Below are 27,402 nucleotides of genomic sequence, written 5' to 3' on the forward strand. Positions count from 1 at the left end.
TCTTTTCATCAACACTCCATTTTATTCCCCTCTTTGGTAATTAAACTAGCCCGGATAAATGTGAAAGAAATCACAGGCAATGAAAGAGAGACAATTCTGCAGGTCAACACCCAGGCACTCATACCTCATGGACAAGTAATACTGAACACAGTAAAACCCATTAGTCTTTGTACTGGTCAGTTCTGAGAATGACAGGCCTGGTCAGCAGCGTTGTTGGTGAGGTATGGCACACAGCTGGTGTGGCTTTGGATTCAGTATTCCGCCCACCACGGGCGTGAGGTCAAGTTCGGTTCCTCCGGGTGGAACGACCAGGTCGAACTTCTGGAGCAGGGTAACAAAGAACAGGAAGAGCTCCACTTTGGCCAGCGTCTCTCCGGGACAGATCCTGCGCCCTTTGGCAAGTAACAAGCCGTAGAGTTAGCAGTGACCTTGGCAAAGCGTTAACACAACAAAGTACGAAGCAGGGAATGTTGGAAATACTCAGCAGGTCAGGCAGCATCTGACAAAAGAGATAATGGTCCTGATTACACCACAGGACTGATGGCATGTCCAAAGATGGGTCATGACATCATAGAGTCATAGAGTTATACAGCATGGACACCCGCCCAACTCGTCCATGTTGACCAAGTCTACCTGAGCCAGACCCATTTGCCTTCATTTGGCCCATATGCCTCGAGGCCTTTCCTATCCACATACCTGTGCAAATGTCTTTTAAACATTGTAATTGTACCCGCCTCTACAGAGGGTGGTGGGTATGTGGAACTAGCTTCCTCTGGCAGCACGTTTCACATACCCACCACCCTCTGTGTGAAAAAGTTGCCCTCAGGTCCCTTTCAAATTTTTCCCCTCTCACCTTAAACCTGTGCCCTCTGGTTTTGGACTCCCCTACCCTGAGGAAAAGACTTTGACAATCAACTTTATCTACTCCCCTCATGATTTTATATACCTCTATAAAGTTACCCCTTAATGCCCTGGCTGATGAAGGCAAGCATGGCAAACACCTTCTTTACCACCCTCTCTAGCTGTGTTGCCACTCTCAGGGAATTAAGTTCTTGTATCTCAAGGTCTCTCTGTTCGACAACATTCTACCATTTACTGTGTAAGTCCTCCCCTGGTGGAGTGGAACGTGCTTGGGTAGTGCTGTCGGAGTAACCTGGTCAAGTCAATGCAGTTCCCTGTGTAGCTGTGCAAAGGAGGGAGTGTAGTTCAGGGTGGTATATGGTGGGAATAGACTGGGAGAGAAGTTGGTCTTTGATTACCGGTGGTAATGTATGCACAGGCATCACTCACTGCACCAAATTCAACACATCTGCCCCCACACTGGATGCTCCTCCCACCCTGTCTCTTGCAAGGATGCGATACCTTTCTCTCAATTTCTTTGCCTCCGCCGCACCTGCTCCCATGATGAGGCTTTCCACTCCAGGACATCTGAGGTCCAAATTCTTTGCGAACCGGGGCTTCCCCCCGACTGTGGTCGAGAGAGCTCGCACCCATATCCCTGCCATTTCCTGCACCTCTGCTCTCACCCCCACCCCTCCCAGACCCAACAGGGATAGGGTCCCCCTTGTCCTCACATTTCAACCCACCAGCCTACGTATCCAACACATCATTCTCCACCACTTCTGCCATCTCCAACGGGACCCCAACACTCCCCACCCCTTTCTGCCTTTCGCAGGGACCGCTCCCTCCACGACTCCCTAGTTCACTCCTCCCCTCCCACCCATCCCGCTCCCACCCCAGGAACTTTCCACTGGCCCTGCCATAGGTGCAACACCTGCCCCTACACCACCCCCATCATCTCCATCCAGGGACCCAAACACAGAGATTTACCAGCACCTCCCTTAATATCATCTACTGCATTCGGTGCTCCAAGTGTGGCCTCCTCTACATTGGTGAAACCAAAATGCAGACTAGGTGACCATTTTGCAGAACACCTGAGCTCTGTCCATAACCGCGATCTGCATCTCCCCGTTGCCAGTCACTTCGACTCCCCCTCCCACACTATCACTGATATGTCAGTCCTCGGCCTCCTCCACTGCCAGGAGAATTCCAAGTGCAAACTGGAGGAACAGCACCTCATTTTCCGTCTTGGAACCTTGCAGCCTAATGGCATGTACATTGAATTCTCCCACTTTAAGTAATCCCCACCACCCCACCCCCCCACAACCCCCTAATCATGCCTCTTCTTTTTTTCCCTTTCCTAGCCTCTCCCTTTTTTCTATCCCCACATTTTGTTCTCTCCCTACCTTTGACCCATCCCCCAGTGGATCTGCTCTCCCCTCCCTTGCACCTGCCTATCACTATCTCTTACCTGCATCTACCTATCACCTCCTTGTGCCCACCCCGCCTCCCCTCATTTGTCCACCTATCATGGCTCTGCTTTTCCCTCCTATATACTGGGCTTCCCCTTCTCCTATCTTGTCCTGAAGAAGGGTCCTGACCCGAAACGTTGACCGCCTGCTTTTCACCACGGATGCTGAGTTCCTCCAGCATCATCGTGTTTTTTATCTAGATTCCAGCATCTGCAGTCCTTTGTTTCTCTGGATGTTGAGACGTGTATGAAACCTTTATCTTATGCCAGGTTTTGAGATCACAGAAGAATCACTCCCACGTTGCGTTTGGGTTGACAGTTGTTCCTCTTAGTTAGTTCAGCTAGAACCAGAAGTTGTGGTTTGAAAAAATACAAGGCCAGGGACAGGTGTCACAGGCAAATTTTTTCCAAGGAAATACTGGGGCTCTGGTCCAGACCACCCCCCCCCCCCCCCGTGTACCAGAGAACTATTTGTTACATCCCTTCAGGTGGAAGTTGGACCTGTTTGTTCCTGTGTTGGGGATTGCCTGCAATGCTTCTACTGCTGGATGTTCAGGGCTCAGACTGCAGGAGCTTTTTAATTGCCTTGGGGAAGGCAGAGAGGTATTTTCCATTCAAAATGGGGCTTCTGCATCACCTCACCTCACCCTGGAGAGTGCAAGACTCTGGGCTAGGTGGGAAACCGAGATAAGGTGACACAGGGTACAACCCAGTTGTCTGCATTGGCTTGACACCTGGACCTGTCTCGTGTTTTTGGTTTCTCCAGAGGGAACGAATGATGCACAGACCACCCCTACCACTAAGTTAGCCCATCTCCGATGTGGCCATCAGTCCATGTGTTCCCCAAGCGGACAATTGGTTTCCACATCACCAAAGAGAGAATGACTTCAATCACAGCCAGTGTTTCTTTATCCCATTGACGGGCCTATGTGAGGAAAGCTAATCACAGGAGCAGCCTTTACCACTGATTCTTCGACACTCACCTCTCCCGCCAACTCTGACCTGAGGGTCTCGCCTGTTCGTTGCTGTACCTGGGGGGGGGGGTTTTATTGGCTCAAATGGGATATCAGAGAATCATAGAAATTTATGACACAGAGGAGGCCATTTGGCCTGTTGTGTCCATGCTGGGCACAAGTAAACTTCAGGTTAATTCCACTTCCTATCTCTCGCCCCGTAGCCCATTTGGTTATAACTCAGGTGGTCTCCCAATGCTGAGGGTCTCTGCCTCCATCACCCTTCCAGGCAATGAGCACCAGTCACCCCACTACTCACGGAAGTCATTCTTTCCAAACTCCTTTCTAATCTTGCCTGCATTTAAGTCTATGCCCTTGTTACAGACTTCTTTGCTAAAAGCCATTCTGTTTCCAACGTAATGGGTGGGTTTGCAGCTGACACAAAGATTGGTGGGGTTGTGGACAGTGAAGAAGGTTGTCAAAAGGATTCCACAGAAAATGGATCAGTTGCAGATATGGGCAGAGAAGTGGCAGATGGAGTTTAATCCCTGCAAGTGTGAGGTGTTGCACCTTGGGAGGTCAAGTAAGTCATAAGGAGAGTAAGAAAGTCATATTGCAGCTGTAAAAAAACTTTGGCTTGGCCGCACTTGGACTATTGTGTGCAGTTCTGGTCGCCCCATTACAGGAAGGATGTGGAGGTTTTAGAGAGGGTGCAGAAGAGTTTTACGAGGATGCTGCCTGGATTAGAGGGCATGAGCTATAAGGAGAGGTTGGACAAACTTGGATTGTTTTCTCTGGAGCAATAGAGGCTGAGGGGAGACATGATAGATGTTTAAAAGTTTCTAAAATTATGAGAGGCATTGATAGTGTAGAGAGTCAAAATCTTTTTATCAAGGTTGAAATGTCAAATACTAGAGGACATCCATTTAAAGTGAGAGGGGGAAAAGTTTAAAGGAGATGTGCAGGTCAAGTTTTTTTTTACACAAGAGTGGTGGGTGCCAGGAACGGCTTGCCAGGGTAGTGGTGAAAGCAGATACAACAGTGGTGATTAAGAGGCTTTTAGACAGACACGTAAATGGAGGGATATGGACCATGTGTAGGCAGAAAAGATTTAGTTCCATTTGGCACTGGGTTCAGCACAGAGATCGTGGGCCGAAGGGCCTGCTCCTGTGCTGTACTGTTCTATATTCTATGTTCTACATTCCCCCATTTCGGCCTCTCGTAATTTTACACACCTCAGTTTAATCTCTTCCCAGTCTCCTTTGTTCCAAAGAAAACAAGCCCAGCCTAGACATTGTCTTCGTAATTATAATTCCCCAGTCCTGGCAACATCCATAGAGACAAGGCACCTGCCGCCAAATCGGGTCAGGGAATGTCAATGTTCTGTAATGGAGTGTCCAAGGGACACCCGCCGCCCTTCCCGTAAAAAGCAGTGGATGGAGAAGGCACGGTTGATCCTCAGATAAGTTAAATTTGTTTCAGCAACACTCGGTGTGCACAGAGCGTACAGGAAGCAGAGAGAAGTACAGAGGGGAGAAAGGAAGAGAAGGATATCCTGATACAGAGCGAAAGGAATCCTGCGTGGGTGATAAGTACTGGCAGATTACTGACTTGCTTGTTTCTGAGCTGAAACCTCCATGTAATTCTACATAATGCCTCCTTCAAGAGGAGAGAGACAAAACCTGGGAACAAAATGTCAGTCAGAGGAACAGTAATGTATTCAAGGACATGCAGTACAAACAGCAGGGAGTGTTTGAGGACCATTCACAGCACAGGTATTTATAGAACACTATAAACTGTGGAAGAGCCGTGATTTAGGAGACTAGAATATAAATCTTTCAAAGTGTGAACAGGCAGTCAGAAAGATTAATGGAAAGTTTGCCAATATCTAGAGGGGGTGGAAATTTTGTACAAAGCTCAAGGTAGACTTCATCTGTGTTTAGGTTCTGATAAAGGGTTCTCGACCTGAAGTGTTAGCTCTGTTTCCCTTTCTATAGATGCTGTCTGACTTGCTGAGGGCTGCATTTTCCGTTTTTTTATTTCATATTCCCAGTGTCTACAGTCTTCTGATTTTCACTTAAGAACTGGGCACCTCGCTGTGGTACCGGGGGGAGCACTGGCACTAGGTTGGACCACGAGACAGCTGGGGTGCGCCAACAGATGGCCAGTGTTTGCCTCGATATGGCTAGTCTCAGCCACAAGGCAGCCAGAGCACACCGTGAGAGGGCCAGTGCGTGCCCATGAGCGGGTTCAATGAGAATATACCAGTGTGACCAAGGGAGTTAACACCATGCTGACAGGTTGCAAGGGAACCAAGTCATGGGTGACGGCCATTCAGCACTCTGAGCCTGTTCCACCATTCAACATGTGGCCCAACTCTATCCATCCACCTTTTCCCCATTCCTTTGGATAAACATTCGGGCCATGCTGTCTTCTCGCAGTTCCCATCGGGCAGGAGGTACAGAAGCCTGAAGTCCCACACCATCAGGTTCAGGAACAGTGACTTCCCTTCAACCATTCGATTCTTGAACCAACCTGCACATAACCTAATCACTACCTCAGTAATGACCAATTTGCACCACAATAGACATTGTTTTATTTGCTCTGTGTTCTTTCTTGTAAAAATTGTGGATAATTCATGTTTAATTTATGTTTTTCTTGTGAATGTTGTGTATCTGATGTTATGTGCCTGTGATGCTGCTGCAAGTAAGTTTTTCATTGGACCTGTGCACACATGGACTGGAGCATAGGATAATAAACTCGACATCGACTTCAACTTTGACTTTGACAATCAAATCATCCACAATCTATAATCAACAATTGACCTAAGATCAAGTTTCTGTGGAAGAGAGCTCCAAACCTCTCCCACCCTGTGCATTGCTGAATCTGTCCCTGAAAAACACTGGTTCTAATTTGGTCCCAGTATTCCCATCAATGGAAAGAATCTCTCCATCCACCCTATCAGTTAATATCCTGAAAACATCAATCATTTCTCACCTAAATTTCTAAAGTCCAGAGAATGCACCTCTGCTTTCTGCTAATACTCATGTAATTCAACCTTCCAATGAGTCGAATTGGCATTCCTTCCAAGGTTGATACAGGGACTCCCTGGGTTACGAATGACCTGAGTTACGGAAATCTAACTTTAAGCAAATTCTCCCATACATTTTTAAAACATTTTTCGAGATAATTATGATAATTATAATTATAATATTCAAGGTGGTGAAGAAGGCTTTTGACACACTGGCCTTCATCAGTCAGGGCAGAAAATATAGAAGTATAGAATGTTGCAATTGTACAAGATGCCAGTGAGTCCGCATTTGGAATATTGTGTTCAGTTTTGGCCACCCTGCTATAGGAAACTGGAAAGAGTGCAGAGGAGATTTATAAGGATGTTGCTGAGACTCAAGGGACTGAGTTATGGAGAGAGGTTAGCCAGGTTGGGACTTTTTCATTGGAGAGTAGAAGAATTAGGGGTGATCTTACAGAGGTGTATAAAATCATGGGGCAAAGATCGGGTCAACACACACAGTCTTAACAATATTTGAAAGGCATTTGGACAGGTGCATGGATAGGAAAGGTTTAGAGGCAAATGGACCAAACGTGGGCAAATGGGATGAGCTTAGATTGGCATGGACCAGTTGGGCCAAAGGGCCTGTTTCTGTGCTGTATGACTCTATGACTCTGTGACCCTAATAAAACGATTTGTGGTATTCATTAATGACTGGACACAGTATATATTCCATTAGCTTAATTATGGGTAGTGTTAGAATGAATATTCGATGAAATGAAAGAATTGTAGAACATGTATGTAGAGCGATACCAGGAGTAGCTATAGAAAACAGATGTTTCTGACATGGAGAAATCAATTTACAAACAGTTCTTAGGAATGGAACCCTTCACGTAACCTGGGGACTGTCTGTGTCTCCTTCCTGAGCAGTGGAGCCCAGAACTGTACACACAGCTCCAGCTGTGATCTAATCATGGCTTTCCTTAGTCTTCTACACCCTTTTGTACTCCAGTTCTCTGAATATAAACCCCAGCATTCCAATAACTTCTGGTTTCAGCTATACTTCAATGTGTAAAGGAGAAATCTCATGGAGTTGGTGGAGAGAGAGAAACATTTTCTCTGATGTGGGTAGTTCAGGACAGTGGGATAGCAAAATCAGAAGCAATTCACTCAGGGGTGACTTCTGGAAGCAATTCTTCATGCAACAGGGGAGCAGAAATCTCAAACTCTCTCTCCCTAATAACATGCTGAGGCTTGGTAACAACGAAAACAGTCAAAACCGCAATGGACTTTTTTTTGTTCTCATTCTGTTCTTTCTTGTAAAATTTATGTCTAATTTATGTTTTTCTTGTGAATGCTGCTTATCAGATGTTATGTGTCTGTAATGCTGCTGCAAGTAATTTTTGCATTGCATCTGTGCACACATGGACTTTAGAACTTTAAAACTTAATTTATGCAGCACGGTAACAGACCCTTCCAGCCCAATGAGCCTGTGCCGCACAATTACACCCGTGTTAACCTACTAACCCATACGTCTTTGGAATGTGGGAGGAAACCGGAGCACGCGGAGGAAACCCACCCACGCAGTCACGGGGAGAACGTATAAACTCCTTACGGACAATGGCGGGAATTGAACCCTGATTGCTGGCGCTGTAATAGCGTTACGCTAACTGCTACGCTACCATGCATATGACAATAAACTGACTTGACTTTGGATAGACTTTTGTTAGGCAAGGGTGCTGAGGACAATGGAACAGTGGAGAGACAGAGTTGGCTCTCAGATCAGTTGGGATTTGATTTAATGGTGGAAGGAGTTCGAGGTGCAGAATGGGCTCCCCTTGCTCTGTGACGAGCCTGTGAGGACCTGTCGGTGGTACGCAGCACTGCAAACCAATCAGGATATTTTAATTGTTTTTGCCAATTTCCCGGATCAGTTACCTGTGGAGAAAGGAATGAAGGCATCTCTCTTCACAAACTTGCCGGACGCATCCAGGAAGTGACCTGGGTTGAACTCGTCAGGCTTTTCCCATTGCGTTTTATCATAGAGCACCGAGGCCAGTAACGGAATGATGTACGTTCCCTGCAGAAAAACAGACATGAGTCATCCAGCACTTGGTGGTCCTCCTGTTTGCTAATACGTCAGCAACCTGGGAAAGGTACAAAAGAGAATCAACTGATGAGCTGTTCTATCTGGCATGGATCCTCTGTCGGCCAATCAAGTGGACGTGACACGAGCAGTTGTGACAATATACAAGTCAAAATCGTGCCTCTTCATAACATTTTAACAAACATCTGAATTTGTATCTGTCAACCTATCATCCACCTGCCTCTTGTCTCCAAACTCCACCCCTTCCCCTCCATCTGTCCGTCATCCTTCACCCCCTCCTCATTCCATCAATCACCCACTGGTCGGTCTCACCGCTCCTCTTCTCCACTTCATTCTGGCTATCCCCCCGCCACCCACCCCCCACCTCTCCACCCTCAGCACGGATGCAGGGATTCGACCCGAAATGTCACCAATCCCCACCCCCCACAGAAGCTGCTCGACCCACAGAGTTCCTCCAGCAGATTGTTTGTTGCTCCAGATTCCAGCATCTGCAATCTCTTGTGTCTCCATTAATCTGGACCAAGCCAAGTGAACAAGTTAATACTCCTGACTACTCCAACTGCATTCATAAAGTTTGTTCCATCCAAGGAAGGGTGGTCTCACACCACCAGGTTCAAGAACAGCTATTTCCCTTGAACCAACCGGCACAACCCCAATCACTACAGTTTAGCAACACCATGATCACTTTGATGACTTTGCACTAAAATGGTCTCTTATTTTATTCTCATTGTATTCTTTCTTGTAAAAATTGTTTTAAATTTATGTTTACTTTATGTTTTTCCTTGTGAATGCTGCTTATCTGATGCTGTGTACCTGTGATGCTGCTGCAAGTAAGTTTTTCATTGCACCTGTGCACACATGGACGTGCAGATGACAATAAACTCCACTTAGACTTTTGTTGCAATGTAGGGAACAGAGCAACACATCTTCCACACACAAGCCACAAAATTTTAAAAACCAAATCATCCGTGCTTTAGTGTTGTTGATTAAGGAATAGAGATGAGCTCATTGTCAGCCAATACTCAGAAGAGTGCTGGAGAATCTTTCAGATCCACTTGAGAGAACAGATGGGGCTTCAGTTTAGTATCTCATCTGGGAGATGGCACATCAGAAAAGGTAGCACTCCCTCAGTACTGTACAGCGAGTTCCAGCCTGGAATCGTGCACTGGACTTGGACTTAGTGATAGAGTCATACAGCATGGAAACAGGCCACCACGTCCACACTGATCAGTGTCCTCAAGTTTTATTCCCCTCTGATACGGCAAGATGTTTCCAGCAGTCTATCCTATCTATACGCCTCGTAATTCGATATACAGTTTTATATACCCTGCCTGCAGGTCACTCCAAACCCACCCACCACCACTTTCAGTTCCCCAACCACAAAATACCAGGTCCCACTCCTCCTGCGCTGTCCACTGACCCACCTCTAAATGGTCTCCTTGACGAGCCTCCATCCGAGTTAAGTCATTCTGGAAACACACACCACCCTTTCCAGAGGACTCAGGCACCCCTGAAATTGGCAGCGTGGGGTCGAACTGACTCCATCATTCACGTCCCATTGTCCTGTCGCATCTCCCCCAACTCATACTGGCAGAGGTGCCACAAGGTTGGTGGTGTTGTGGATAGTGTGGAGGATTGTCAAAGATTTCAGAGGGCCATTGATAGGATGCAGAGCTGGGCTGAGAAGTGGCAGAAGGAGTTCAATCCAGAGAAGTGTGAGGTGGTACACTTTGGAAGGACAAACTCTAAGGCAGAATACAAAGTTAATGGCAGGATTCTGGGTAGTGTGGAGGAGCAGAGGGATCTGGGGGTCCATATCCACAGATCCCTGAAAGTTGCCTCACAGGTGGATAGGGTAGTTAAGAAAGCTTATGGGATGTTAGCTTTCATAAGTCGAGGGATTGAATTTAAGAGCCGCGAGGTAATGTTGCAGCTCTATAAAACTCTAGTTAGACCACACTTAGAGTACTGCGTCCAGTTCTGGTCGCCTCATTATAGGAAGGATGTGGAAGCATTGGAAAGGGTGCAGAGGAGATTTACCAGGATGCTGCCTGGTTTAGAGAGTATGCATTATGAGGAGAGACTAAGGGAGCTAGGGTTTTACACTTTGGAGAAAAGGAGTATGAGAGGAGACATGATAGAGGTATACAAAATATTAAGAGGAATAGATAGAGTGGACAGCCAGCACCTCTTTCCCAGGGCACCAATGCTCAATACAAGAGATCATGGCTTTAAAGTAACGGGTGGGAAGTTCAAGGGAGATATCAGAGGAAGGTTTTTTACCCAGAGAGTGGTTGGGGTATGGAATGTGCTGCCCGGGGCGGTGGTGGAGGCAGGTACATTGGTCAAATTCAAGAGATTGCTAGATAAGCATATGGAGGAATTTAAATTAGAGGGAGGAAGGGGTTAGATGGTCTTAGGCGAGGTTTAAATTGTGGGCCAAAGGGCCTGTATTGTGCTGTACTGTTCTTTGATTCTGTGAGGATGGGCATACAGTAATTGCAGTGGGTGGAGTAACAGAGGGACCTTAGAAGGAAGGATTGGGAACATTCTCCCTCCTGCCCAGAACAACTATGATCTCCGAACCGAAACCATTGCAACAGATAGCACTGACCTCTATTAACAGTCCTTGACCATGTGAAGCATTGTTCAGGACAACATTGAAAATAATGATGGAGATTAGACCTCCATCAATACACATCTACCAAGTGAATCAGCTTTTCAGAGCTTTTAGGCCACGGGGTTGTTGAATGACCCCACTGACACAAGACTTTGTTACTTTTATATAGACTTGAAGCCTCTGGATTTGGGCAGAGAGATAAGGGTGATACTGACTAAGCCTCAGCTGACCCTTGGACTGTGGAAGCACTCAACTCACTTGAGAGATTCACATCACTTTGTTTTTGTTGAAGCCCACCTTGGGGATAAAGTAACCTTGGAAGTTGACGTCAACGGTCGTCGATCGTGGGATGCCGAGTGGGGCAATGTTGGCAAACCTCTGGACCTCGTGAATGACTGCGTCTGTGTAGGGCATGTGCTTGCGGTCCTCCATTCTGGGCGACCGGTCTGACCCGATCACTCTGTCGATCTCTTCCTGAACTTTCTCTACAGGAGAAAAAGACGAAAGTGGGTGGAAATTTACCTCAGGTTGGAAGGTGAAATCCTAATGATGCTCTGCGCTTTCCTCAACCATTACTGAATATTGTGCCAAGGACATAGAACAGTACAGCACTGGACAGGCCATTCGGCCCACAATGCTGTACCGATCTTGATGCCGATTTATACTAAATGTCCTCCTCCTGTGTATCATCCACATCCCTCCATTCCCTTTATTTTCATGTGTCTGTCTAGAAGCCTCCACCAAACTGCCTGTCATGGTTCCGAGTACTGGCCTCAATTCGGCTCCATTGATGATGCCTTGTTGGGCAGCACATGGATTCCCTGCATGACTAATTGCATAACGACACACACCTGAGCCCCATTAGGGGCCTAGCATAACTACCCGGGTTTCTCTAGCATGAGTTACCAGAATGTTGGTCAACCTTTGGGTATACTTTGTCCCCTGGCTGCTTAGAGTTGTCGGCTCTAGAGCAGTCCTGGATTCACTGTTCCTCTTAGGATATCCAGTTTTTGTATTGGGATTCCACCTCAGATCCCTGAGGCAAGATTCCTGCCTGTGTTTGGTTCTGAGGAAGCATCCTGACTTCAGTCTTGTACCAGTGTGTTGCATTTGGGTTCTCTGTGAGCTTGCTCTTTGCTCAACATTGTGACAGAATATTCTGGCCACCATGAACCTAGTGGACAGGAATCCCCTGTATGCAGGGCTCACTTTTGGGCTGGCATAACCAGCAGCTCCAGGGGGTTGTGGCAGACCTCCATACCCTTACTGCGACTGTTGGGCAGCTCAGTGAACAGGTCAGCTGAGTCTCTGCTATTCCTGGAGTTCTGTTGGACCAGCCTGGGCCATCAGTAGGAGCATCACTAGTCAGTTTGATGACCTGACCACCCAAAGGACTGCATGTACCTGACCCAGAACCCTACACGGGGGATCTGGGAAAATGCTGGTCCTTCCTACTACAATGCTTGTTAGTTTCTGAGCAGTGGCCCTCCATGTACACCACTAAGAGATCCAAGGTTGCATTTATCGTGGGGTTGTTGTCAGGAAGGGTGCTGGAATGGACCACTGCCATCTGGGACCATCAGCCAGAGACCTCATTTCACTGGGGAGATGAGAAAGGTCTTTGAACACCCCATCTGTGCAAAAGAGGCAGTCAAGTGACTCCTCTGTCAGGGCTCCCGCAGCGTTGCAGAATACTCTGTGGAGTTCTGGATGTTGGTGGCTGACTCAGGGTGGAATGGGGAGGCTCTCCAGGGGTTTTTTTGGTAAGGCCTCAGTGACAGGATTAAGGATGAGTTGGCAGCATGGGATGAGACAACCAGCCTGAATGCATTGATCTCTCTGTCCACCAGGCTGGACAACAGACTCTGGGAACGGCAGAGAGAGAATGGTTCGTCCAACGCCTCCGTTCCCCCAACGGTTCACCTTCCCAGCATCTCCTGACCTGAGCCTCTTGGCTGCTTCTTCCACCCCTAGAGGTGCTTCTGACCCAGCTGATTGCACCACCCCAAACAAGCAGCCAATGCAACTGGAACAGAACCACCTTTCTCCCTCCGAATGATGTTGGAGATTAAGAGCTGGGGATTGTCTCTATTGCAGCCAGTCTGGCCATTCTCTTGCCACTTGTCCCCTTTGGCCAAAAGGGGAGGACTTGCCAGTAAAGAGGAAGATCCTGGTGAGACAGACAACTTTCCCTATGGCCTCTCAGAGCTGGATGCTGATCCCAGCTACCGTGAGACACCTCCAACGGTCCCCATCCTTCTTTGCCTTAGTGGATTCTGGCGCTGAGGGAAATCTGTTGGACGAAGGTGTAGCTTCCTGGGCCAGGATTCCTCGGGAGCCATTGAGTGCCCCTCTAGAGGTCTGGGGCACTAGATGGCAGACTGTTGATCCGAGTCACGCACTGTATACCTCTGCTGTCATTGCTGATCTCTGGAAACCATTGGGAACAGGTGTACTTCCACCTGACAACCTCCCCACAGACGCTGATGGTCCTGGGGTACCCTTGGTTGAGCTGCCACAATCACCACCTCAATTGAGTGATGGGCAGGATAGTCAGTTGGAGTCCATTCTGCCATATCACTTGTCTCCAGCTGACCCTTGCTCCAGTACAAGCTACTGCTAGTTCATCGGCCGCCGAAGCCCCAGACTTGTCCCAGGTCCCAGCGGAGTATCACGACCTGGGGCAAGTATTTAGTAAACAAGGGGCTCTTTCCCTGCCTCCTCACTGGCCATATGATTGTGCAATTGACACCATCCCCGGGGCTCCACTACCTACCAGTCAACTATATAACTTGTCCTGACCAGAGAGGGAGGCCATGGAGGAGTACATCAATGAATCTCTCACGGTAGGCATTATTTGCCCCTCTTCCTCCCCGGTAGGTGTTCTTTGTGTGGAAGAAGGGCGGCTCACTGTGTCTGTGCATTGACTACCGGGGCCTCGATAACATAAGTCAGAGACAAGTATCCATTGCCGCTCATTTCCGTGTTTGAACTTCTTTACGGGGCCACCATATTCTCTAAACTTGACCTTCGAAGCGCTTACCACCTGGTCAGGATAGGGGAGGGAGGTGAGTGGAAAACAGCGTTTAATACCCCTGTTGGCCACTTTGAATACCTAGTAATGCCATTCGGCCTCACCAATGCTCCTGCCGTCTTCCAAGCCCTGATCAATGATGTCCTATGAGACTTCATAAATCGATTTGTGTTTATCTAGATGACATCTTGATCTTCTCTAGTAGTCTCTGGGAACACACCCAGCATGTCCGTCAGGTTCTCCAGAGGTTTTGGGAGAACAAGCTCTTCGTCAAGGCTGAGAAATGTGAATGCCATGTCCCCTCCGTCAGCTTCTTAGGATATATCATTGAGAGTGGACAAATAAGGGCGGATCCCAAGAAGATCCAGGCGGTGGTGGTGTGGCCTCGACCCACAACACACAAGCAACTCCAACGGTTTCTGGGGTTTGCAAATTTCTATCGCTGCTTCATTAGAGATTCTAGTCAGGTGGCGGCACCCCTTACTCGACTGACGTCCCCTAAGACCCCCTTTCTGTGGAATCCCAAAACTGACTCGGCATTCTCAGACCTGAAGAAATGCTTCAGTCCTCTCCTATCCTGGTCCAACCAGACCCCTCCTGCCAATTCGTTGTGGAGGTCGACTCCTCTGGCTCCGGGGTGGGAGCCGTCCTCTCTCAACACTCCGGTTTGGATCAGAGACTGCACCTCGTGCCTTTTTCTTGCCGGTTGTCCCCCGAAGAACATAACTAAGACGTGGGGAACTGGGAGTTACTAGCAGTCAAGCTTGCATTAGGAGCAGAGGCACTGGCTCTAGGGAGCAGAACATCGGTTTATCGTTTGGACAGACGACAGGAACATGGAATATACAAGAACCGCAAAACGCCTGAATTCCCGTCAAGCACAGTGCCAGTGACTCTGGTTTAATTCTGGCTGCTGTCTGTAAGGAGTCTGTAAGATCTCCCTGTGCGTGGGTTTCCTCTGGATGCTCTGGTTTCATTCCAAAGACGTATGGGTTAGGAAGTTGTGGGTGTGCTGTGTTGATGCTGGAAGCATGGCGATGCTTGTGGGCTGCCCCAGAACACTCTATGCAAAGGGTTCATTTCACTGTGTCTCAATGTACATGTCACTAATGAAGAAATCTTATCTTATCCATGCAGTATTGGTCTAATGCTGTCCACCTATACTAGAGGCAAGTTGCAGTGGTCAATTAACCTACCAACCTGCACCTCTTTGGAAGGAAAGTGGTCACAGAGAATGTGTTAGATCCACACAGACAGCAGCCAACGTCAGGATCGAACCCGAGTGGTTGGAGCTGTGAGACAGTAGGACTAACCACCATACTACTGTGCCACATGGTACTGGAAAATGGTAAGAGGAAAAGTAGCATAAGCTTGGGTTGTTTCCTTTGAAACAGGAGGATGAAATAAGATGCAAGACAGGTGTAAAGACCAATGAGTAAACAGGAAAGACATGGATACATGGCTTAGAGGATACGGGCCAAATGGGACCATCTTAGATGGGCATCTTGGTCAGCATGGTCCAGTTGGGCTAAAGGGCCTGTTTCCATTCCATGTTAATCTTTGACTCTATGACCTATTTCACAGCACAGGGGTCAACAACTGGGGGGAACAGAAATTTAAAGTAATTTGCTGAAATATTGAAGAGGAGATCAGGAATAATCTTTTCCCGCAGAGGGTGGAAGGAGTTTGGAATTCACGCCCTGAAAGGGTGACGTTAGAAGGTGAGATTAGGTGGGGTTCGTCATAACTGGTCTAAGAGAGAGCATGGGTTGCAGGGTCACAGAACTGGGAAAATGGGACTGATGGGATTGGTATTGAAAGAAGGCATGGTAGTGTAGTGGTTACAGCTTTACAGCAACAGTGACCCGGGTTCAATTCCCGCCACTGCCTGTAAGGAGTTTTTACATTCTCCCCGTGTCTGCGTGGGTTTCCTCCAGGCATTCTGGTTTCCTCCCACATTCCAAAGACGTACAGGTTAGGAGCTATGTTGTGATGCTATGTTAGGATGCTATGTTGGCGCCAGAAGCATAGCGACACTTCTGGGCTGCCCCCAGAACACTCTACGCAAAAGATGCATTTCACTGTGTGTTTCGATGTACATGTGATGAATAAGATATCTTATCTGAGATATAATAAGGAAAGGAATGTGCAAAGCTTCTCACTCTGGATGTCTGGGTATTTCATCATGATGTACATGGCCCAGCGAATGGTTGTGGCAGCGGTGCCCATCCCAGCGATGAAGAGATCACTTGTCGTGATCAGGAGATTCTTCTCGTGGAAGTACGTGGCTGGGTTTCCTGACTCCTTGGAAAGAGAATCACAGAACAGTCAATACTTGGTGTCCAGAGATCTGAAATGGAAAAGCAAAAAAAGGTTGCAGAAAATGATGGAAATACTCCGCAGGTCAGGCAGCAGCTGTGGGGAGAGAAACAGGGTTAATGTTTCAGGTCAATGACCCTTCATCAGGATATGCTGATGAAGGATCATTGACCTGAGGAACTATCTACTCTGACCTGAAACATTCACTCCATCTCTCTTCACAAATGATGCCTGACCCTTTCTCTCCAGCACTTTTTTTTCTCTCCACTGATCTATGATGTGTATTTTCACAATTCTTAGTTTTCATTGCACTGTTTGGTGAGATTTTACAATAAGCACAGTCTGGTCACAATCTTTTGGAATGGTTATCACAATAGTATCAGATCCTATTATTCTGAGTTCTGCATTGTCAAAAGAAAGCTTTCCATTTTTATAGCAACTCCCTCCCCATCCCAAGGGCTTAGCAAACAGCAAAATATTTATTGTATCACTGTGGTGATGCTGGAATCACAGCAGCTGATTTGTCTACAACAAGCTGCTGCAAACAGTAGCGTGATGACCATTTTATTATTGGCAGGATGCTTGATGGCCCAAGAATTCCAAAAGAGGCTGCAGAGGGTTGTAGACTCAGCCAGCTCCATCATGGGCTCAACCCTCCCCACCATCGAGGACATCTTCAAGAGGTGGCACCTCAAGAAGGAAGCATCCATCACTAAGGACCCTCACCTTTTGGGGCATGTCCTCTTCTCATTACTACCATCAGGGAGGAAGTACAGGAACTTGAAGACCCACACTCAAAGATTCAGGAACAGCTTCTTCCCCTCTGCCATCAGATTACTGAATGATCCATGAACATCACCTCATTATTTTTTTTTGCACTATTTTTGTAATTTAGAGATTTTTATGTCTTTGCACTGTATGGCTGCTGCAAACCAACAATTTTCATGTCATCTTTCAGTGATAATAAATCAGATTCTGCTTCGGAAGAACAGCTTTGTTTGTCTTCTGAATAATACCATGACATCTTTGGCAACAACCTTTGTTCAACAAACATCTGCATGACTCCCACAGCTCTGCACTGGAAAACAAGCCCTGAGCTTTGAGCTAGGATCTCCAGAGCAGGATTTGAACCCACAACCTTCTGACCCAGAGACAAATGTGCTACCCACTGAACCACAACGTTAGCCGCAGATTATTTCTGTGATTGCGTCCTTACCTCTTTCTGCTTCACGAAATAGGTATCAATGAAGCTCCTGATGTCGTTTTCATTCATGTCCTTGTGCTTAACTTCAATGATGTTCTTCAAGCACATCTTCAGCTTTGTGAAATGTGTGCAGATCTCTTTGTGGCTCCCAGGCAGAAACCTCAGAAATGGATACGCATTGAACAACTGCCAAAGATTAAATTAAATAATTACACATCAGCTGCAACTCATGGCTTCCAAGCACAGACCTTGCATGGGGTAAACCTGTGGTATGTGCACAGATCTTGGCCATAGCTTTTCCTTAGCCTGCAGGTTGCCTGTATCAAGGTCATTAATAAATTTATCTCAATGAATAGTACCTCTCTTGGAAGTAAATTTGCCCACGACCTCAAACTGTTATATTTTCACCACATCCCAGAATGTTATTGTGAGGATCAGGGATGAAGCCACCCATCTCCTTGAGCCGGTTCCATCAGATGATAAGACTCTCAGATACAGAAGCAGAATTAGGCCATTCAGCCCATTGAGTCTGCTCTGCCATTCAATTATGGCTAATTTCTTTTCCAACCCCATTCTCCCACCTTCTCCCTGTAACCCCCAACCCTGACCTGGGTTCAATCATGACCTAGGGTGCTACCTATGTGGAGTTTGCATGTTCTCCCTCTGTGGCCGCATGGATTTCCCTCAAGTGCTCCGGTTTCCCCGCACATCCGAAGAACAAGCGAGTTGACATATTAATTGGCTGCTGTGAATTACCCCTCATGTGAAGATGAACGGTAGAATCCAGGGAATGTGGAATGAATAGGTTACAGGGAAAATTACTGAGGGAAAGGGATTGCGCTGAGCAAAGACCCAAAGGGCCAGTGGCTTCCTCCTGTATCATAAGGAAATAGGGCGATAAAAAGCTAGTCTATATCCATCTAACAGACAATGTTAGAGCATAATGTATAGGAGCAGAATTAGGCCATTCAGCCCATTGAGTCTGCTCCCATTCAATCAAGGCTGATTTGTTTTTTCAACACCATTCTCCTGCCTTCTCCCCATAATCCTTACCCCCCACCAATCAAGAACCTATCAATCTCTGCCTTAAATACACCAAATGACTTGGTCTCCACAGCCCTCTGTGGTAACAAATTCCACAGATTCACCACCCACTGGCTGAAGAAATTCTTCCTCATCTCAGTTCTAAAGGGACGTCCCTTTATTCTGAGGCTGTGCCCTTGGATACTGGACTCTTCTACTGGTGGAAACATTCTCTCCACGTCCACTGATCCAGGCCTTTCAGTATTCAGTAGGTTTTAATGAGATTCTCCCTTCATCTGAACATCGAGAACAGGCCCAGAGCCATCAAATGCTCCTCATCCATAAAGCCTTTCATTCCTGGAATCATTCTTGTGAAACTCATTTGGACCCTCTCCAATGCCCCACATCTTTCCTTGGATACAGGGCCCAAAATTGCCACAATAATATATTTCTTTATTAGTCACATGTACATCGAAATACACAGTGAAATGCATCTTTGTGTAGAGTGTTCTGGGGGCAGCCCGCAAGTGCCGCCACACTTCCGGCGCCAACATAGCATGCCCACAACTTACTAACCCATACATCTTTGGAATGTGGGAGGAAACCGAAGCACCCGGAGGAAACCCACGCAGACACTTGGGGAGAACGTACAAACTCCTTACAGACAGCAGCCGGAATTGAACCTGGGTCGCTGGCGCTGTAATAGTGATATTCCAAATGCAGTCTGACCAACACCTTATAAAGCCTCAGCAGTCCACCCTTGTTTTTATATTCTAGTCCTCTCAAAATGAAAGACAGAGGGTGATCCAAGTTGTGGAAGTCAATGGGAATGAAAATCAGGGGGCGTTTCTCTCTCTGTTTTACAGCCTGGGGAAGGGGAATGATGTTCAGCATAGAAGCAGGTCATTTGGCCGGACTGGTCCATGTCAATGCTTTTGCTGCACTTGAGCCTTCCTCCCTTCAGCTGAATCGATCAGTACGACCCTCAGTTCCCTTCTCCCTCATCTGCTCATCCAGCTTCCACCTGCGTGCAGCTGTGACCTTCACCTCAACCATTCCCCGCGGAAGTGAGGTCCACATTCTCACCATACTGGAAGAGAGGTTTCCTCTGAATTCCCTGTTGGAATTTTCAGTGACCATCTTTCACAGACGGTGTCTAGTTATGCTTTTCCTCATCCGTGAAACATTCATTCTGTATCCACTCCATCAAAAACATCTCTTAATTGTAAATGCACCACTCACCTTCCTTTACTCAAGGGAAAAGTTGCACACCAACCTCTTCCACATCTCCCTGAGCTTCACATGCATTCACTTACCTTTTAAGCGGACAATTCTGTTTCCAGTAATGTTTATGCAGGGACGTGGCTTAATGATTCATTCAATAGACAACAGGGGGAACTTTATAACAGCATAGCACAAGGAGTAGGCCATCTGACCCTTTACTCCTTCTGTTTTACCTCAGTGCTACTTTCCAGTGTTAACACTGCATCTACATTTATATGACGAAGTTTCAGACTGAGGAACTTCGTTGTTGGTAGCTGATCAAGGCTGGGCACTCAAGGCATGGAGCAATGCTGGAAGGGAATTACCTCCTGAATGTCACTAGTTGGCAGTTCCCAGGACTTGCTACCAGGTGTATCAGCTCTGGTCAGCGCCGGTGTTTCAGTAACATGTTATATCCACAAATGTGAGCAGCAGAAGTTACCTGGACCATGGGGCTACCAAGTAGTCGGAAGCTTTCATGAACCAAGTTTCCTATCCTAAGGAACGTCTCGTTGTCATAATCAAACCGGTCTCCGAAAACGATGGAACAGATGATATTGGCCGTCGCAAAGTTTGTTATAACATCTGTGTCAAATGGCTGACCTGGAAATGCAAAGATACAGAGGGGAAGGTGATGAATAATTCTAAACCTGAGCTCATGTAATCGTTTTATTTGGGCCAAGTTATATATTCTCATTCCTCTGTGGTGGGAGCTTGCTGTGCTGAGCTGCTTCCTATGGGACTGCACTTCAAGTATATGCAGTTCACTGCAAAGGGATCGGTGGCAGGAAGGAAGGCCGAAGGCACTATAAATCAATATCATTTTTATGTTATCGCACCTTCACTCATGGCTCACACATGTGGAAGCACACATTAACTCAAGTATCCACAGACAGTCAGATATCCATGCACAAATACTCAGATACCTACTCTGGTACACACACACACACACACACACACACACACACACACACACACACACACACACACACACACACACACCCAGATACCTACAGACACTCATCTACCTCAGAATACTCAGATATTAACGAATACATTCAGATATCCATGCATGTACACTCAGATATCCACACACACTCAGGTAAATAACTGAGATACCTGCACACACCCAGGTGTGCACACACGCACTCAGATACCCACACACTTAGGTATCCATGCATATACACACTCACAAATGCAGACTTGCACATTTAGATATGTAGGTTCTATAGATACACAGATACTGCCCTGGATATCCTGACACACCTCTCTCTCTCCCTCTCTCCCTCTCCCTCTCCCTCTCCCTCTCTCTCACTCTCTCTGTCACACACACACACACACACACACACACACACACACAGTTCTTTTGTAAAAACTGTGTATAATTTATGTTTAATTTGCTTATCTGATGCTCTGTGCCTGTGATGCAACTGCAAGTAAGTTTTTCATTGCACCTGTGCACACATGGACTTGTGCATGTGACAATAAACTCGACTTTGACTTTGACACACACACACACTCATTGGCATACACGTAATAGTGGCAATTTTAATTTTGAAACATCATGTGAAGTGAGTGATACTATAAATTTTTCACAGCACAGAAGCCGGCCGCTCAGGCCAACAGATTTGTGCCAGTCCCTGCTCCAATAAGAAGCAGACTGGGTCGATGCTCAAACACCAATGTTGGCACAGCACTTGTGTACATTTCTTGTGTGCCAGCTGATCAGGCTGCATCCGTGGAAAGAGAAGCACCAGTTTATGTTTCAGATCAAAGACCCTGCATCAGATTGAAGCAAATTAAAACCAAGGTTTTCCTTCTTTCCACTTCTGAAGAAGAGTCTTCAACCTGCAACATTATTTCTCCATCTCTCGACTCTGCCTGACCTGCTGATTCCTTCCAGCATTTCCTGTTTGATATTGTGAATGGGAGGCTCTCACCAACATTTACTTCAACATTCACTTCCTCTAATCCACAGAATTTTTTTCTTACAAAAAAAATGTACATTGGCACCAACGGTGCTCTGTGCCTAATCATTATCTCCTACAACTCAGTCAGTCTGAATTCCATTCCAGGCCTCTCAAGCATCCTCGCTTTTTCCCTTTAGCAGCAGCTTCCAACGTCCCAAGCTCTGGATTTCCCTCCCTAAACCTCCCCACCTCTCACTATCATTGTTGATTCCTTAAGACACTCTTTTTCTGGCCAAGTTTTGGGTTCACCAAACATGGGACGTAGAACATGGAACAGTACAGCACAGGAACAGGACCTTCAGCCCACAATGTTGTGCCAAACCAGTTAAGCTGATGAAGCCCAGTTCAACTAATCCCTTCTCTGCACATTCATGTTCCTACCTGGAGCCTCTTAAACGCCTCTATCATCACTACCTCCTCCACCACCCCTGGCCATGCATTCCAGGCACCCACCACTCTCTGTGTAAAAAACTTGCCCAGCACATCTCAACTTACCCCCTCTCACCTTAAATGCAGCCCTTGAGTATTAGACATTTCATCCCTCGGAAAAAGATACTGGCTGTCTACTCTGTCTATGCCTCTCATCATTTTATAACTATCTATCAGGTCTCCCCTCAGCCTGCGTCGCTCCAGAGAAAGTAACCCAAGTTTGTCCGACCTCTCCTTGTAGCACCTGCCCTACAATCCAGGCAGCATCCTGGTAAACCTCTTCTGCTAAAGTCTCCTTCCAAGGCTCAGTGAGAAAAAATCCCTGGTGATCTTGCTTGGGTTGGGGTTTTTCCCCTTTATGAATCCCAGATTCCCGACCAGAAAATTCCCTTCCAGTCCTTCCTAGCTGACTGACTGCACACAAAGGAACTGCTGGCATGAGTGCATCATCCCACAGTTGTATCTGACTCCTCCATTCAAGGGAACAGAACTGAGAGTGTGGAGGCGAGTATCAATGGTGGACGGTGCTACAGGATAGACGGGAGCCACAAGGACTGTCTGCCTTGTGAGCTTGATGTGGTTGTATCATTGCACCTCATAAAACAACATTCAACGAGTGTGCAGGCTCACCTTTGTATGATTTAATCCTTTCCACCAGGAACCCAGCCTCCTCGATTATTTTCTCTTCAATGGACCTTTTGCCCATTCCAAAATCCCGTAGAGTTGACAGCATGAACCTTCGCATCTGTTTCCATGGCTCACCGTTGGACCAAACCACACCTGCAGGCCAAAACGTTGATATAATTCTGCACAAGAAACCTTAGATCAGGAGACTCCCAGACCCTTCACTTCTAATGTAAACAGACAGGAGAGATGCTCACCTCTTCCTCCACAGAGGAAAGGAGCTTTGATGTTTCTCTCTCACTACTTCCCATAGATTCTCCTCACCTATCCAAAGCTGTCCTAAGTTCAAGCTCTTTCTTTTATTATGAGGAATAGTTGGAGCAGGGAGGAATCTAGGATGCTTTAAATGAAGTTCCTCAGGGATTACTGACCCAGTTCATGAGTGCTCACCACTAAGTTCGATATTCCTTCCGCATTATGAAGACCGGCACTTCAAGCAGCACTGCACCACTTCAGAGGACTTCATCTGGATGAGGCAGATGTTGAAGCTGAGATCTTGTCTGCATTCTGCTTTGGTCCAGTTAGTGGTTAAATCACTATTGATACCATTCACAGAACAACAGAGTTCCCCGGATGCTCGGATCAATTTTCATTCGAAAGCAAACACCAGCGAAATCAGACTGACGTGATCTAATTGACCGCTGTTTGTAAGAATCATAATGAATAGAGAAAGAGGAGGCCATTCAACACATCAGGCCTAGCTCCCCTGTTCAATAAGGCTGATCTTCAACCTTCACTCCACCTTTTTCATTCAAACGTGTTCTTCAATTCCTTTTGATGTTCAAAACTCTGTGTCAGCTTTAAGTATACTCAGTCACTGATCACCATAGCAATCTGGGGCGTAAAATTACAAATATGACATGAAAGGTCTCGACCCAAAACGTCGACTGACCATTCCCCTCCACAAATGCTGCCTGACCCCCTGACTTCCTCCAGCATTTTTTGCATTGCTCCAGATTCCAGCATTTGCACATTCTTGTGCCTGCACATTACAAAGACCCTCAACCTTCTGAGCAAAGAAACACTGAACATTGTTCTTTCATCAATGGATATCGTCACATCTGACCTTATGACAGAAAGAAGTTGACTGATGAAGCAGTTGAAGATGGTCGGGTCCCAAAGCTGCCCTGACAAACTCTTGATGTCATGTCCTGAAAGTTGAAAGTGCCCTGACTGGTTGCATCATGGTCTGGGACGGCAATTCCATTGCACAGGAACGTAAGAAGCTGCAGAGAGTAGTGGACACAGCCCAATACATTATGGGAATATCCCTCCCCACTATCGGAAGTATCTACAGGAGACACTGCATCAAGGAGGCAACATCCATCATCAAAGATCCCCACCATCCGCGCCATGCCATCTTCTCGCAGTTACCATTGGGCAGGAGGTACAGAAGCCTGAAGTCCCACACCACCAGGTTCAAGAACGGCTACAACCATTTGGTTCTTGAAACAACTGGCAAAACCCTAATAACTACAGTTCAGCAGCACTATGACCATTTTGATCACCTTGGACCAAAATGGACAACTTTTTTATTCTAACCATGGTCTTTCTTGTGAAAAGATTGACTCTGACCTCACAGTCTGTCCTGTTGTGACCTTGTACCTTATTGTCTACCTGCACTGCACTTCCTCTGTAGCTGTGACACTTTACTCTGTACTATTATAGTTTTTACCTGTACTACCTCAATGTAACTGCACTGTGTAATGAATTGACCTGTATGATTGGTATGCAAGACAAGTTTTTCACTGTACCTCGGTACAAGTGACAATAATAAACCAATACCAATACCGATTTATGTTTAATTTATGTTTTTCTTGTGAATGCTGCTTATCTGATGCTCTGTGCCTGTGATGCTGCTGCATGTAAGTTTTTCATTGCACCTGTGCACACATGGACTTGTGCACATGTCAATAAACTCAACTTCAACTTTGCCTTGAAAAGCTGAGATGATTAACCCCAAACCACCACAGCCATTTTTCTTTGTATAATATTTCAGTCTAACCAATGGAGAGGTTTCCCATTGGTTCCTGTTAGCTTAGGGCTCCATGATCCCACACTCTGCCAAATGCTGCCTTAAGTTCAAGGGCAGTCACTGTCAGCTCACCTCAGGAATTCAGCTCTTGAGCCAAGGCTGGAGTCTAGTAGTCCTGGCAAAACCTAAGTTCACCATCGGCAAACAGGTTGCTGTTTGTAGACACAAGAGACCGCAGGTGCTCGAACCTGAAGCAACAGACGAGATTCTGGAGGAACTCAGGAGGGAAATAGACAGGGTCGAAACCCTTCACCTGGACTCATCAGTCCAGATGAAGGGTCTCGACCCGAAACGTCGACTGTCCATTTCCCTCCACAGATGCTGCCCGAGCCGCTGAGTTCCTCCAGGTGACTGTGTGTTCCTTAATAATGCTGTCAGTATCACTTCCCTTCTCTTTTCAGATGATTGAGACCAGAATGATAGGGTGGCAACTGCCTGCATCATTACATTCTGGTTTCTTTGCTTCAAATATTCTCACTATCATGCTACTCTGCAGCATAATTGGAATAAATTATTCCCACCTCATTTCCCTGCTAAACAATACATTGCAAGCAATTTATTTGATTGAATATAACAACACGAATAAGGATGGAAACACATTATGAGAAATGTGAGGGATCAGTATGAAGGATATCCTACTGACGCCTCACATTTCCAATAATGTGTATCCCAACACACCGACTAGAATAACAAACTTGAAGGAAAGGTTAGACCACTCAAAAATAAATAATGAATAATTTACCAGATCCTTCTTTAAGAACGTTCATGATTGGCACATCAGGTCTGCCTAGGAATTCATCAGCATAGTTAATCAGAGCATTCTTCACCGTGTCATAGCCTGCCAGCACCACCACTTTCTCCGGGCCAAGTCTCACTGAATATACTGTGCCATACTTCTCAGACAGCTGAAAATGAAAGAGACAAGCTGTCTTCATCATTCTGCATGCAGTTCATTACATTTGCAGCTCCTTCGCGTTTAAATTGTCTGCTTCAACCCCTTCCAGTCCGATTTCCAGTGCTCGAAACACCTTACCAAAGTCCTTCTGGCCTTGAATCTGATAAACTATTCCTCATCTTCCTGTACTCTCTTCCCCCCTTCCCACCTCCCCTCATTGTCCAGCAGGATGGTGCTACTGTCTCCTCCCTCCCCAAAGATCTATCCTTATTCCCCTCTTCCCACCTTCTTGCTACCCCTCAACAATACCCTTTCATGCCACAAAATCACCCTCCCACATGCATGTTGATTGCACTCTGCCCTCTCCTTCTCCCCCTTAACTCTCGAGATCACTCTGCCATGTTAAATTCGCTGTAGATAGGTGATGAAAGTGGGTGGAGGCTTGTGCATTGGATGAACAGCAGCAAGGATTGCTGTGTTTTCTGTGGAAGGAGGTTTTAACAGTTGCCTTGATTGCCTTGATCTACTAATCCAGCATTCAAGGAGACCATGTTTGAAAGGAGTATGGGTTTCAGAATTATTTTTGTCTAATCTCTTACACAGTCACAACTGACAGCTCACTGACTGGTGTATGGGGGAAGCCATGCGATCTCTGTATACAGTGCAATTCCTTGTGGAAACCCTGTCCCAGTGTGAACCCCAAGGATGTTTCCATCAGACTACAGTTAACCACAAGGTCTCAACGATCTCAGAGGTCAGTGATTGACTCTTACCTTAACCAGAGACTTGTAAAGTCTTTTCAGGTCCAACTGGTGAAGGTTGCCAATTATTGGCAGCGGTGTTGGTCCCGGAGGGTAGTTCAGTTGTGAGCTGCTTCTCAATCCAGCAAGGACATGCAGCAGGAAAATCACAATTAGGGAGTAAACCAGCAGTGGTGTGATGAGACTCGATGAGAGCAAGTTGAAGAAAGCCATTGTGTGAAGGACCTAAATTTGAAAAGTAAGTGACTCTGTTAATTCCACCTCCCTGGGCAGGTACCAACCTTGCCACAAGTTACACCAGGGTTTGACACTCCAAACTTTGCCTGATTGGTTCCTCACATTGATTCCAAAACAGTCAGATTCCTGAGCGTAACTGCAGCGACATGTTGACAGCACAGATTCCAATCTCTCTGCCTTTTTGGGAACAAGGTTCATTGGACTTCTGACCCTCAAATGGGCTGCAGCCCCACCTCAGAACAAGAACAGATCTGCTTCATTGTAGTGTGGCAGAAAAACTCTTTTAACCCCAGCACATCTTTCTATGATGAGATCCTTCAGGTTATGATTAAAACTTTCACTTTACTCATTAATGTTACATTCTGCCACCAGAATTGTACATGAGTTTCAGCAATACCATTGGATAATCTCAGGCTTTCATCTGATATCTCCCCGCTTTATTCATTAGTGAAAGTGTTAATCCACAAGCAACAGGGTCACAGTGAAAGAGAGGGAACAGAACATCACCCAAAGATTTGAGGATCTTGGCTGAAGATATCAAGAACTG

General features: G+C 46.5%; 1 protein-coding gene across 2 annotated transcripts; it reads right to left on the bottom strand.

Moving 5' to 3' along the window:
* Window positions 1–27,032, bottom strand: LOC127586062 (cytochrome P450 2K6-like). Of its 2 annotated transcripts, XM_052043855.1 has the most exons (10): window positions 26,958–27,028; window positions 26,631–26,843; window positions 25,705–25,867; window positions 22,874–23,023; window positions 20,287–20,447; window positions 17,571–17,744; window positions 16,198–16,339; window positions 11,299–11,486; window positions 8,213–8,354; window positions 1–392 (listed from the first exon to the last, which is right to left on the bottom strand). In XM_052043855.1, exons 2-10 carry the CDS (start codon window positions 26,829–26,831, stop codon window positions 202–204), a joined length of 1,512 nt encoding a protein of 503 aa, XP_051899815.1. In that variant the 5' UTR covers window positions 26,832–26,843; window positions 26,958–27,028; the 3' UTR covers window positions 1–201. The 2 variants fall into 2 exon arrangements, with proteins under 2 accessions (XP_051899815.1, XP_051899816.1); XM_052043856.1 differs by having other exon boundaries at window positions 370–499; window positions 26,631–27,032.
* Between the last annotated feature and the right edge of the window lie 370 nt (window positions 27,033–27,402).

Source organism: Pristis pectinata, chromosome 34 (assembly GCF_009764475.1).
Source record: "Pristis pectinata isolate sPriPec2 chromosome 34, sPriPec2.1.pri, whole genome shotgun sequence".
Taxonomy (NCBI): domain Eukaryota; kingdom Metazoa; phylum Chordata; class Chondrichthyes; order Rhinopristiformes; family Pristidae; genus Pristis; species Pristis pectinata.

What these genes read in the sequence shown, in the direction of transcription:
- LOC127586062 (XM_052043855.1), bottom strand. Translation starts at nt 26,831, where the DNA reads ATGGCTTTCTTCAACTTGCTCTCATCGAGTCTCATCACACCACTGCTG. An exon ending in TTGGTAGCCCCATGGTCCAG is followed by an intron (nt 17,745 to 20,286) that starts GTAACTTCTGCT and finishes AATCTTTGGCAG; the next exon opens with TTGTTCAATGCGTATCCATT. An exon ending in ATTTCGTGAAGCAGAAAGAG is followed by an intron (nt 16,340 to 17,570) that starts GTAAGGACGCAA and finishes TCTCTTTCCAAG; the next exon opens with GAGTCAGGAAACCCAGCCAC.